The following is an 11,556-nucleotide window of genomic DNA, read 5'->3' as shown; positions in this document are numbered from 1 at the left end:
ACCTAAGATTCTCTCGGGAAACTGGATGGATGGGGACACTGTTTATTGAGAGAGAATCATTGGAAATAAGTTTGGTTGGGGAGGTTGTTAAAGTTAGGATATTCTGAGTTAGCAGTGTGTGTGGATATCACGTGTAATTATTAAACAGATGGTTGGATATATAGGTCTGAAGCCTGGGCTATGGAAAAGATACTTAGGAATCATCGTTATATAAATCCAGTAGATTTTTAATTTTTAAGTGCCAGGTTGAGAATAAGGTGAAGGATTAAAACTCTTGAAGTCTACAAAGCCTGGACCATCGTCTTAGGAGAAAAAAAACAGAAGAGCCTTGGTGTCAAGGCAAGTGTTTTGAAGAAAAGGATGTGATCAGAATGCTGCAGGAAAGTGCCATGCAAGGTAGAAACAGAGGATGACCTTTAATTTAGCAACATCTATGGGGGCTCTTTTGTTCGTTAGTAGGATAGAAGTCATATTTCAGTAAGACAAATGAATAAGAGGTAAGGAGACAGAGACAGCTTATTTAAAGAAGTTTGTTTACGAGGGGAGAACCAAGGGTGGTAGATGCAGGGGAAGAGGTACAAGGGAGAATTTGTTACTGTTGTGGCTTTTGTTGTTTTGTTTTTGAGATGGAATAGATAGGACCTTGTTTTAAAATGCTACAAGAAAGGAGCCACCGGAAGAGGGGTGTAAAGGCACATAGAGGGGGCCCGCTGTGGGGAAGACGATCGGTGTGCCTGTGCTTGGTGTTCACACGCAGGCGTGCACAGATGCTAAGCACCCTCTTAGGCTCACACATTCATTTGCACAGTAATGACTGCTGATAGTCCACCATGAATGTATTTCCAAATAACGGCATGAGAAGTGTCACTTGTAACTCAGCTGCGGTGAGAAGAGCCTTGCCATCTTAAGGAAAGAAATCATAGACGTGGGTCTTGTTTTTGAGGTACTTTAATATTAGTCAGTCTGAATCCTCAAAATAGACTTATAGGAGGCATATCTGTATACATATGTAGATGTGTTAAGAGGAAAAACAGCAAGGTATAGAAAAATATCATTTGTGTTAAAAAGAATAAGAAAGGAAAAAAAAACCTACTGTTGACTGGAAGGAAGCCTTATTCATCAACAGTCAATTAACATGTATTTTTCATGTTATATGCATTATGTAGTGTATTTGTACAATAAAATAAGCTAGAGAAAAAAAACCTGTGTGAAATTAGTAAGTGATGATAATAAGGTCATGGCTCCAAAGTTAATATATAAAATTCAGTTGTTTTGCTGTCAGCAAACAATTGCAATTTGAAGTTAATAGCACAAACTTAGGTATAAATCTAACAAAACATGTACATAATGTCTATGAGGAGAACTGCAAAACTCTAAAATTAAAGAAACCAAAGAAGATATAAATATATTGAGAAATATTCCATGTTCATGTATAGGAAGACTCAATGTTATTGTCACTTCTTCCCAACTTAAACTATAGATTCAGTATAATCCCAAGCAAAATTCCAGCAAGTTATTTTGTGGATATCAACAAGCTGGTTCTAAAGTTTAGATGAATTGGCAAAAAAAGACCCAGAATAACCAACACAGTACTGAAGAATAATAGTCAGAGGGCTGACACTACCTGATTTAAAGATTAAAAAGCTACAGTAATGAAGACAGTGTGCTACTGGTGAAAGAACAGTCACATAGATGAATGGAATAGCCCAGAAATAGACCTATGCAAGTATAGTCAAATGATCTTTGACAGAGGAGCAAAAGTAACTCACGGAGAAATGATACTTTATAACAAATGGTGCTGGGATAACTGGAAATCCACATTCAAATAAATTGAATCTAAATGCAGATGTTACACTTTTTCAAAAAAAAAAAACTCAAAATGGGTCAAGACTTGAATTTAAAACACAAAAACTATAGGGAAAAAAAAGAATATGAAAGGAAATAAAGGGAGGTGGTTGGAGACGTGTTTATTTGGTTATATGCATAGACTGCCCATGAAAGAATATCCAATATACTGGTAACAAGCTGTTTCTGTGGAAAGGGACTGAGGGTCAGAGTTGAAGGCAAACTTACAACATGAAGGAGTACAGAATTAAAAAATATGTTTTTTTTAACTACGTATATTTTATTGTATTTGTAAAAATAAGAAAGAATGCCCAGAAGTAGGTAGCACTGTCTGCATTGTAAAGATAAAATAGGGGCAAGTAAAGCTGAAGCCACTCCAAATTGTTAAAACAAGTCAGGAAAAGATGGTTTGAGGACCTCGTAGTCCTGACTTTGAGTCCGCCTTTCTTTGGGAGTGTGGAAGTGATTCTTAGTGGTATGTTTTGGTGGTGTATATTTCCTTCTTACTCTCTTAAATTATCAACAGAAAGGTGGGACAAATAATATTGATCTCCCTTTTCTTCAGGGAAGAAAACTCATTGGGAACCTTCAAGAGATTCTGTTTTTTCTCCCCCTTCAGAAAAGGAATGTTTATCACTGCAACAAATGCCGCCTGCAGTTTCTCTTTGCCAAGGACAAAATTGAACACAAGCTTCAGCACCATAAAACCTTCCGTAAACCCAAGCAGCTGGAAGGCTTGAAGCCAGGCACCAAGGTAAAGGGTTTGTCAGCATTTCTTGTACAGATCTAAGAGGGAAGGAATATTTTCCATATTCTGACATTTATCATGGGTGGTTTCTAACTGTTCCTTCCCTTGCTTACAGGTGACAATCCGGGCTTCCCGAGGACAGCCACGAACTGTTCCTGTATCCTCCAGTGATGCCCCTCCCAGCACTTTGCAGGAGGCAGCACCACTGACCTCCTCAACAGACCCTCTGCCTGTCCTCCTATACCCTCCTGTCCAGCGCAACATCCAGAAGAGAGCTGTTAGGAAAGTGTCAGTGCCTTCTGGAGGCTGGGGGCCGGGTGGGCATGATTATTCAAGACAGCCAATGTAATCTGGTAGCCTTTTAGCAGGATCTTTTGTCTAAAACCCCTACAATTTCGGGACCCTGAGGCAGTGAGAATTTTCCTTGTTTCTTGACAGGAGTGTCATGGGCCAACAAACGTGTCTGGAGTGCAGCTTTGAGATCCCAGATTTCCCTAATCATTTTCCTACTTACGTTCACTGCTCTCTGTGCCGCTACAGCACCTGCTGCTCTCGTGCTTATGCCAACCACATGATCAAGTAAGTCACAATTAAACCAGTGCTCCTGTGGGGGGGTGGGTTCACATTCCCCAGAACTTACTGCATCCCCTCCTGCTTCTGACTGTTCCTCCTTCACCTCTCGGAGTTGTCAGTCTCTCTCCTAGACAAATCCAAGTTCATTTGGCTTTATAATCTGTGCTCAGATTTTGTAGGACCTTGCTACTCAAAGTGTGGTGCAAATAAGTGCAGCATGGGAGCTTGTTAGAAATGCAGCCTCTGGGCCCTGCCCTTGACCTCCTTGATCAGAATGTGCATCTACAGATCCCCCAGGGATTTACATGCATACTATTATGATAGGAAAACTGGCTTGGGATGAGGTTAGGATGGATTGAAACAGCATCTCTTACTGGGGCATTGTTAGTGACTGGTGATCTCTAACTTAGCAAGCAGGACCCCTAAATCATACCACTTTTCTTTGTCTTCTCAGCAATCATGTTCCACGGAAGAGCCCCAAGTATTTGGCTTTGTTTAAAAATTCTGTGAGGTAAGGAGAAACTTACTGATGGTCTTTTAATTTTTCAAGTTTTTACATTAAATGTTTTAATTTAGAGAGTGGGTGTGTGAATTAGTTTGAGAGAGGAGAAAGGACACTCCTTCATTAAGCCTCATAGCTTAACTCTCTCTGGTGTCATTGCTATGTTGGTCTTACGTACTCCTGACTCTCTCTCTTAGTGGAGTCAAGCTGGCCTGCACTTCATGCACCTTTGTTACCTCTGTGGGAGATGCCATGGCCAAGCATTTGGTGTTCAACCCCTCTCACAGATCCAGTAGCATCCTGCCACAGGGTAAGTAGGAGGGACGGGGGTTAGTAGGACAAGAAAAAAGGTAAGGATACAAATCATCATACTACATGAGTCAAGAGCGTCTCTTGCTGACCTAGCCCATTAACTGTGTTTAGACAGACTTCACCAAACTGGAAGCATTCTAAGCTGAAGTTTATATGGGACTATGAAAGTGGGTTTGCTTTTTGGTTGTAATCCCAAGACACTATCTTTGGAGGACTTATTTCTTTGCTGAGTTAACATGTTTTTATTGTCTCATTTCCCATAGGACTCACCTGGATAGCTCACTCAAGGTAACAGAAACTCACTTCATGCCTTGATTTCTATTTTGCATTGTGTTTGGTCTTTATTATTACTACTACTACTGCTAATTTTTATTTTCCTGGTTTAAGTAGCTTTTTTGTTTCTTTGCTTACCCTTTAGACATGGCCAGACTCGTGACCGAGTGCATGACCGGAGCTTGAAGAATATATACCCTCCTCCTTCCTTCCTCTCTAATAAAGCTGCCACTGTGAAATCTGCAGGGGCCACCCCTGCTGAGCCTGAAGAGCTTCCAACTCCCATGGCCCGGGCACTCCCGTCACCAGCTTCAACTGCAACCCCGCCAGCCCCAACTCACCCCCAGCCCCTGGCCCTTCCACCCTTGGCCAGAGAGGGGACCAAATGTCTGAATGTTGATGACCAGGATGAAGGGAGCCCAGTCACCCAGGAACCTGAGCAAGCATCAGGGGGTGGTAGTAGCAGTGGGATTGGCAAGAAGGAGCAGCTGTCAGTGAAGAAGCTTCGAGTGGTACTGTTTGCCCTATGCTGCAATACAGAACAGGCAGCTGAACACTTCCAAAACCCCCAGCGACGTATCCGGCGTTGGCTTCGGCGCTTCCAGGCCTCCCAGGTGGAGAATCTGGAGGGCAAATATCTGAGCTTAGAAGCTGAAGAGAAACTGGCTGAGTGGGTGCTAACCCAGCGGGAGCAGCAGCTACCTGTAAATGAGGAGACCTTGTTCCAGAAAGCCACCAAAATAGGACGTTCTTTGGAGGGGGGATTTAAGATCTCTTATGAATGGGCTGTCCGTTTCATGCTACGGCACCAGCTGACTCCCCAGGCCCGGCGAGCTGTGGCCCATGCTTTACCTAAGGGTGTGGCAGAGAACGCAGGACTCTTCATCGAATTTGTCCAACGGCAGATTCACAACCAGGACCTCCCCTTGTCTATGATTGTGGCTGTTGATGAGATCTCCTTGTTTCTGGATACAGAGGTGCTGAGCAGTGAAGACCGAAAGGAGAATGCCCTGCAGACAGTGGGTACAGGGGAACCTTGGTGTGATGTGGTCCTGGCTATTCTGGCAGATGGCACTGTCCTCCCCACCCTGGTTTTCTACCGGGGACAAGTGGATCAGCCTGCTAGTGTGCCAGACTCTATATTGCTAGAAGTGAAGGAGAGTGGCTACAGTGATGACGAGATCATGGAGCTGTGGTCAGCCCGAGTTTGGCAGAAGCACACAGCTTGCCAGCGCAGCAAAGGCATGCTCGTGATGGACTGTCATCGCACTCACTTGTCAGAAGAGGTGATGGCTATGCTCAGTGCCTCTAGCACTTTGCCTGCAGTGGTCCCAGCAGGCTGTAGCTCCAAAATTCAGCCATTAGATGTATGCATCAAACGGACTGTCAAGAACTTCCTGCACAAAAAGTGGAAGGAGCAGGCTCGGGAAATGGCAGATACTGCATGTGATTCTGATGTCCTGCTTCAACTGGTGCTGGTCTGGCTGGCTGAGGTACTTGGTGTCGTTGGGGACTGTCCAGAGCTAGTTCAGCGATCCTTCCTTGTGGCTAGCGTTCTGCCTGGCCCTGATGGCAACATCAGCTCACCTATAAGAAATGCTGACATGCAGGAGGAGCTAATTGCCTCCCTAGAGGAGCAGCTGAAGCTGAGTGGGGAACAGTCTGAGGAGCCCTCAGCATCTACTCCCCGACCCAGGTCATCTCCGGAAGAGACAGTTGAGCCTGAAAACCTTCACCAGCTCTTTGAGGGTGAAAGCGAGACCGAGTCCTTCTATGGCTTTGAAGAAGCTGACCTAGATCTGATGGAGATCTGAGTGTTGGGGTCATGAGCTGGTGTGAAGTGGGGGTGGGAAAGTGTGAGGGTGGGTAGAGGGATTTAGGGAAAAGAGGGTATACCAGGTGGGGTATTTGGTTTATATTTTTTAATTTTACGCCACCACTCCCCCCACATGGTGACTTACACTTCCCTGTGGATTTGTGGATTATTAGGAATACCAGTAGTGATCACATCTGAACCAAGGAGCTGGCCCATTGGTCATTCATTTATGCTAAAAACAGGTTTTTGTGACTTTTTTTTTTTTAAATCACTGTTTGGTATTTTTCTGACAAAATCAAGAAAGAAAAAAAATCCTTTGTGGGTGAATGTTAAATTTTCCCCTTTTACCTCAACTGTATCGTAGTACATGTGGGTTTTCTGGTTGTTGTACTGTGCGGCCAGTGTCTTCGGGCATGATGCTGTCCAACCATTGTCAATGTGAGAGCATTTCTGAAGATGGGAAAGGCAAAAATGTGTAGCTCACAAGCTGGTTTATTATATATATGGATAAAAAACCTTTTTCATTGTGGTCTTAACACTTTTATATAAAAATGATAATGGAAAAAAAAATCCCACTGAACTCTCTCTTCCTTCTCCTTTCCTTCCCTCTCCAGAGATGTTGGTTTCTACAGCAACTCTAGATACAAAATTGTGGCTTTAAAAAAAATGCATGAAACCACCTTAATCATCCAGAATGATGAGTAGATGTGTTTTTCCTTACCACCCTCCATCCAGCAAAAACACACACAAAAAAACTATCCTTTGCACTTGGGATCCTTGGCCCCCCTTCCCATTCTCACACCATCCCTCTGGACAAAGGGTCATGCATGTGTCATTGGCAAGAGAGTGTCAGGTTGGGAAGCATTCCCAGCATATGGGTCTTCATCCTGCAGACCCCAGGGGCAATTCTCTGCTTTGTTGAACTCCATTCTGTAAGTGGACAGCATGCCTGTTTGAGAGAGCACATGTCCTGCAGCCAGGAGCTAATTGTGCAAGAAGTGTTATACTTTAACAAACCAGACCCCTTGTTGAAATCCTGATTACTCTGGCTTTCCCCCTCTCTTAATGCTTAGGGAAGAATCTAACCAGAAGAAACACAGGGGTGTGCACAAAGAAAAAGACGTGAATCTTTATTTTTCACTGCCAGCTTCAAGGAAGAAAATTTTTCTACAATTTGCATGAGGGATTTTTTTTAAATTGTATGTTCTCATGGTTATAAACTGAAATGTACTCGAACGTACAGAAAAAAAGAAGCAAAAATCCAAGTCCACCTTTCCCTCAGCTACACCATGCTTCTGTCTATCCTGAGGCTTTCAGCAACATTTCCCTCCTGTGAGCCAAGGAGGCAACGTGCACAAGCTTGTAAATCAGTCATCCTTAAAATGTACATAAGTGGAACATACAGTAAATGAAGGGAAGTGGATTTATAAGCAATGTGTTTTTTTTTTAGGTGACCATATTTTAATAGGCTTTCAGGCTGGGAGACGCTGATGTGATGGGCCTGGTGGTACAGATGTGATGTTACCACCTATTTGTCCTCACTCCCACTTTTAACCCCCAGCACACTCTAAAGTAGTGAACTGGAGTGATCCCTCCCATAAGCAGCCTGGCCAGCCTTGTGAACCCATGGCATCTGAAAAGAGAACGGAGGATCCACCTGGGCTTCTCTACCCCAGCTTTTTGCCTGATGCCATTTTGACAGAATATGGACTTCAAACCTTTGCCTTTGAGAATATTCAAGAACTATGGTCACCTCTATCTACAACCTCACCCTTCTCTGGTAGTCTCTGCAGCAGCCCCAGCCTTAGCTGAGCTGGATCCCTGGTTTTTGCACACTATGACTTTATTGGTGGGTAGTTTTTTTAAGACCATAATACCAACAGTGGATTGGCTGGGTTTTGGCCAGGAAGTTACCTTTGTGGATTCTGCCCGCATGGCTTAGTAGTAGAAGGAAATTTTTTTGTTTTTTTATAAATCAGTTCAATCAATAAACAAGTATTTATTGACTACTCTGTGTTGAGACTGAATGTGTGGAAGAAACAGATTGTAAACTTGTAGTTTTTACTTAAATTCTAGTTTGATGTAATAATGGATGATAGAAATGGAGGGATGTTTGGATTCACCCTCAGCTCTCACTAAATTTCTGTTAATAGAGTTTGGGTTTGCAACCTATGTCAGTTTCTCAAGAGAATATGCATCGGAATCACCTATGGTGGTCAATTGGCTTAAAAGAAGGAGTTTTAAGTGTAATTTGGCTAATCAACTGATTTGACTTATAGCTATACTTGAGAACTTTTTAATAACATATAGTACCTTTAAGAGGTTTTCTGACCTATTTGGGCAATAGACATTTAGGTTAAATGTTGAAATTACTTAGTATTCCCTTTGAGGGGGTGAGGAGGTTGCATGGATGAGGATTGAGGCCATCAGTTCTAGCTTGGGGTTCTATCTCTGAAATGGTATCTTAGCTAATATCCCATTGGTAGCCAACATTAGCCTGAAAAATCTTAGAATCTAGTGTATGCATGGACAGAAATGTAGAAGAAAAACGCATTTGCAAAGCCTATTACGCCATCACACAAAAATTAAGCCTGGCTTCCATACAGCTGCTTTTAGCACACGTACTAATGAAGTAGCAGGTCTCATACTACTATCATGCATAAAAATTCTACCTGTATTTGCTGTAAGAAGCAACAATCAAATGTTTCTGACCAGGGAAGAAGTCATATGGCAGTCTAAGCAGTTTCACTCTTTGTGTGACCCAGACAGTACAACCACTCAGCATGCATTTCAAAGAATTTATTGATTTTACAAAAGCAAGGTCTACCTTTGAACCAGCTGAGTTCAAAGTCAGGAGGAGGACACACCTTCAGTTCTGGATAACTCATCTATTTCATTCAAAGCCACTAAAAAGGAAGACAGCATAATAAAACTGTGACACCACAGAGAAATCAGTTCCTAAAAGATCTATCCTCCAACCCAAACCCTCTCCACTCAGGTAATATTTTTGGTTGAGACCCCCAGAAAAACCAAGTTAAGGGGCCTCCCAACTCCTACCACATTTTTTTCTACTGTAATATTGATTTAATTCACCTGATCATGTGGGCAATATCCCAGTTGGTCTCTGCAGACAGTGGTCCATCTATTTCAACACCTTTTTCAGTTACAGTGGCGATTTGAAACTGAAAGAAAACATCTCCCAATGAAAACACCCACCCCAACAAAAAGTCCACAGGGTATGGTCAAAGGTAAAGTAGAGGGCCTATCCATAATCTGAAAGTAAGAAACGAGGCAAGGTGTTCTTCAAAGCATAGAGACCTACAACACCGGAGCCTGCCAAGTAGATGTCCATCATCTCCATTTATTCACACGCCTCCTCACCCTATTATAAGAACGGGCATCTCGGTAGTACAGCACTCGCATGCAGCGTTCCACTAGCTCTCGAGCCTCAGTCTGGCTCAGCACTGGCTGCTTCTCCAGAATTTCTCGCAGCAGAGGCTAGAGATGGGGGAAAAAATGTGGGAGATAATGGGCTAAATACGAGGCTGTCTCACATAGACAATTTAAGCATAAACAAGTAAAAGTGACATTCCACCTGCTCTCTCACCAGAATGAATTCCGCTTGCTTGTGCTAAGACCCACTTGACTTCCTGACAAACCACCTTGTCATCGCAATGTAAATGCCAACACATGCCTCTGGATTACAAAGAAAACCACCCACCCAGCAGCAGGGATCCTAACCTGTTTCCCCGGTCAGAATTTCAAGGGAAGAACAAGCAGAAAAACACTAACTCCCACTGCCCTTTATCTTTCCCTCTCTCAACTGACTGCTTACCTGGGCCAAGTACGCACCATAACCAGTGGCCAGAGAAGGGGCTTCATAGGCTACACCTAGCATGTCCACATAACCAAGGAAGCTAAAATGACACAACAGATCAAAGAACTCATTTCATCTTAGGTTTTCGTATCTTGAATGGGACCATGGGGTCTGAGAAGTGAGATTCACTTGGGGACAGACACCACAGACACCAGGTGTTGAGTGGTCAAGGAAATAAATTATCTGTATTCAAATCAACCTCTCTCCATTGGCATAGCCTCCAATGACCATGGTGCTCCACAGGGGGTTCATCTTGGAGCGTCGACTGTACATGGCCCTGGTCAGCCACGAGTGAATAGCTCTAGGGCTATAGCTGTGTCCATCTCCCAACAGCTCCTCATCAATCCTTAAGAGGAATTAGTTGTGAGAAAATGTGGAGAATGTAAGTCGGGATTTCCATCCACCCCCAAGTTACCATAATCTTCCCCATTTTACACCCCCTACATGCCAAAAACTTACTGTAAATACATCTTTCACCCCTAACGATTCTCCCTAATCTCTGCAGCAGCCTCAAGTTCCTCCATTCTAGAGCTAAGGGGATTTTAAAGACCTAGTGGATTCCCCTCCTCGGTTGGGAATTATTTCCTATTGTCCAGATGACTTACACCATCTGGCCGAGAACTTGCTTCAAATACTGGAAATCAGCGTAGTCTCCGGAAGCCCCCAGCATGGTGCTCTTGTTGACTTGCATAATGCGAGATATGTTGCGGAAACGAGCCAAGGAGCCGTAGGAGCCCAGCATATCTGCTGCAATCACCACTCCGCCCTCAAACTTAACTCCCAGGACCGAGGTCCCCGTCACCATGGGGCTCCTGAGGAGAGAGAAAGAGGTCCGGCGAAGTGCGGCGCGGGAGCAGAGCCTGCGCCTTCCTCCGCGCAGCGGGCTCCGCGCCCCAGCGCCACGGCCCCGCTCCGGAGTCGGCGCCGCGGAATCCCCACCCGCTTTCCGCGGCTGCCCCGGCGCCGGCCGGTCGCTCCAGGCCCACAGGCCCGCCCCGAGGAGCTTACTGGGTGCGTGTAAGCGGACACCCTTGCAGCGTGGGCCCCGCGCCCGCGAAGGGCCCGGCCGTAGGCGGGACGCAGTAAAACTGCCCCAGGGCCGGACCCCCGGCCCAGTGTCCGGCTCGCGATTCCAAGAAGACCTCCATCTTAATCACGGCAGCAGAAGAAGTGAAACACTTACGCCGACGGAAGCGGAAGTGGTCCCTCAGCGCCACGCATTTCTTTTTCCGGCAAACCACCTCCAGCATCCGTATTGATGGGGTCCAGGCACTTGTACTTTCGTTGCTGGTGGCGACCGAGGGCCGGAAAGCTGGAATTGCCTGAGGTCGCGTCTCTTAGCCGCGAGTCTGACCTAGATCAGAATGTTAGGATGCACAAATTCAAGGAAGTGAAGGGTGGTGTGGGAGATAGATATGTGAGGGCCCTTCAAGACGCTGTCCCTGAGCTAGGAGGCTGAAATTCTCGTGTCCTTTTTAGAACTTTATCAAAAAGCCCCGCATGAAACTAATAGCTGTGGGTAAAATTGTAATAGTTCCAGAATATCTCACCGGGCTTTAGTACACTATCTGCATATCAATAGGCATTCAGAGGTGGAAAGAAGTATGGCT

The 11,556-nt window shown here is 44.6% G+C and overlaps 2 protein-coding genes across 4 annotated transcripts in view; one reads left to right on the top strand and one right to left on the bottom strand.

Moving 5' to 3' along the window:
- POGZ (pogo transposable element derived with ZNF domain) overlaps nt 1–8,430 on the top strand; it is a 59,173-nt gene extending 50,743 nt beyond the window's left edge. For 2 of the 3 annotated variants that reach the window (XM_073234630.1, XM_073234632.1), the window contains exons 13-19: nt 2,465–2,599; nt 2,709–2,881; nt 3,032–3,172; nt 3,621–3,677; nt 3,866–3,978; nt 4,244–4,268; nt 4,399–8,428. In XM_073234630.1, coding sequence (XP_073090731.1) covers nt 2,465–2,599; nt 2,709–2,881; nt 3,032–3,172; nt 3,621–3,677; nt 3,866–3,978; nt 4,244–4,268; nt 4,399–6,067 — 2,313 coding nt within the window. In that variant the 3' untranslated portion in view covers nt 6,068–8,428. Of the gene's footprint in view, nt 1–2,464; nt 2,600–2,708; nt 2,882–3,031; nt 3,173–3,620; nt 3,678–3,865; nt 3,979–4,243; nt 4,269–4,398 lie in introns of all 3 variants that reach the window. The other variant, XM_073234631.1, reaches the window with a different exon arrangement.
- A 423-nt stretch (nt 8,431–8,853) lies between these two features.
- PSMB4 (proteasome 20S subunit beta 4) lies at nt 8,854–11,154 on the bottom strand. The gene is made up of 7 exons (XM_017674933.2): nt 10,955–11,154; nt 10,552–10,758; nt 10,146–10,292; nt 9,905–9,986; nt 9,451–9,567; nt 9,163–9,251; nt 8,854–8,975 (listed from the first exon to the last, which is right to left on the bottom strand). Exons 1-7 carry the CDS (start codon nt 11,092–11,094, stop codon nt 8,963–8,965), a joined length of 795 nt encoding a protein of 264 aa, XP_017530422.1. The 5' UTR covers nt 11,095–11,154; the 3' UTR covers nt 8,854–8,962.
- Between the last annotated feature and the right edge of the window lie 402 nt (nt 11,155–11,556).

The sequence above is a fragment of the Manis javanica genome, chromosome 4 (assembly GCF_040802235.1).
Source record: "Manis javanica isolate MJ-LG chromosome 4, MJ_LKY, whole genome shotgun sequence".
NCBI classification, from domain to species: Eukaryota; Metazoa; Chordata; class Mammalia; order Pholidota; family Manidae; genus Manis; species Manis javanica.
The sequence above is the reverse complement of the archived record's forward strand: the minus strand, read 5'-3'. Positions and strand labels throughout refer to the sequence as shown.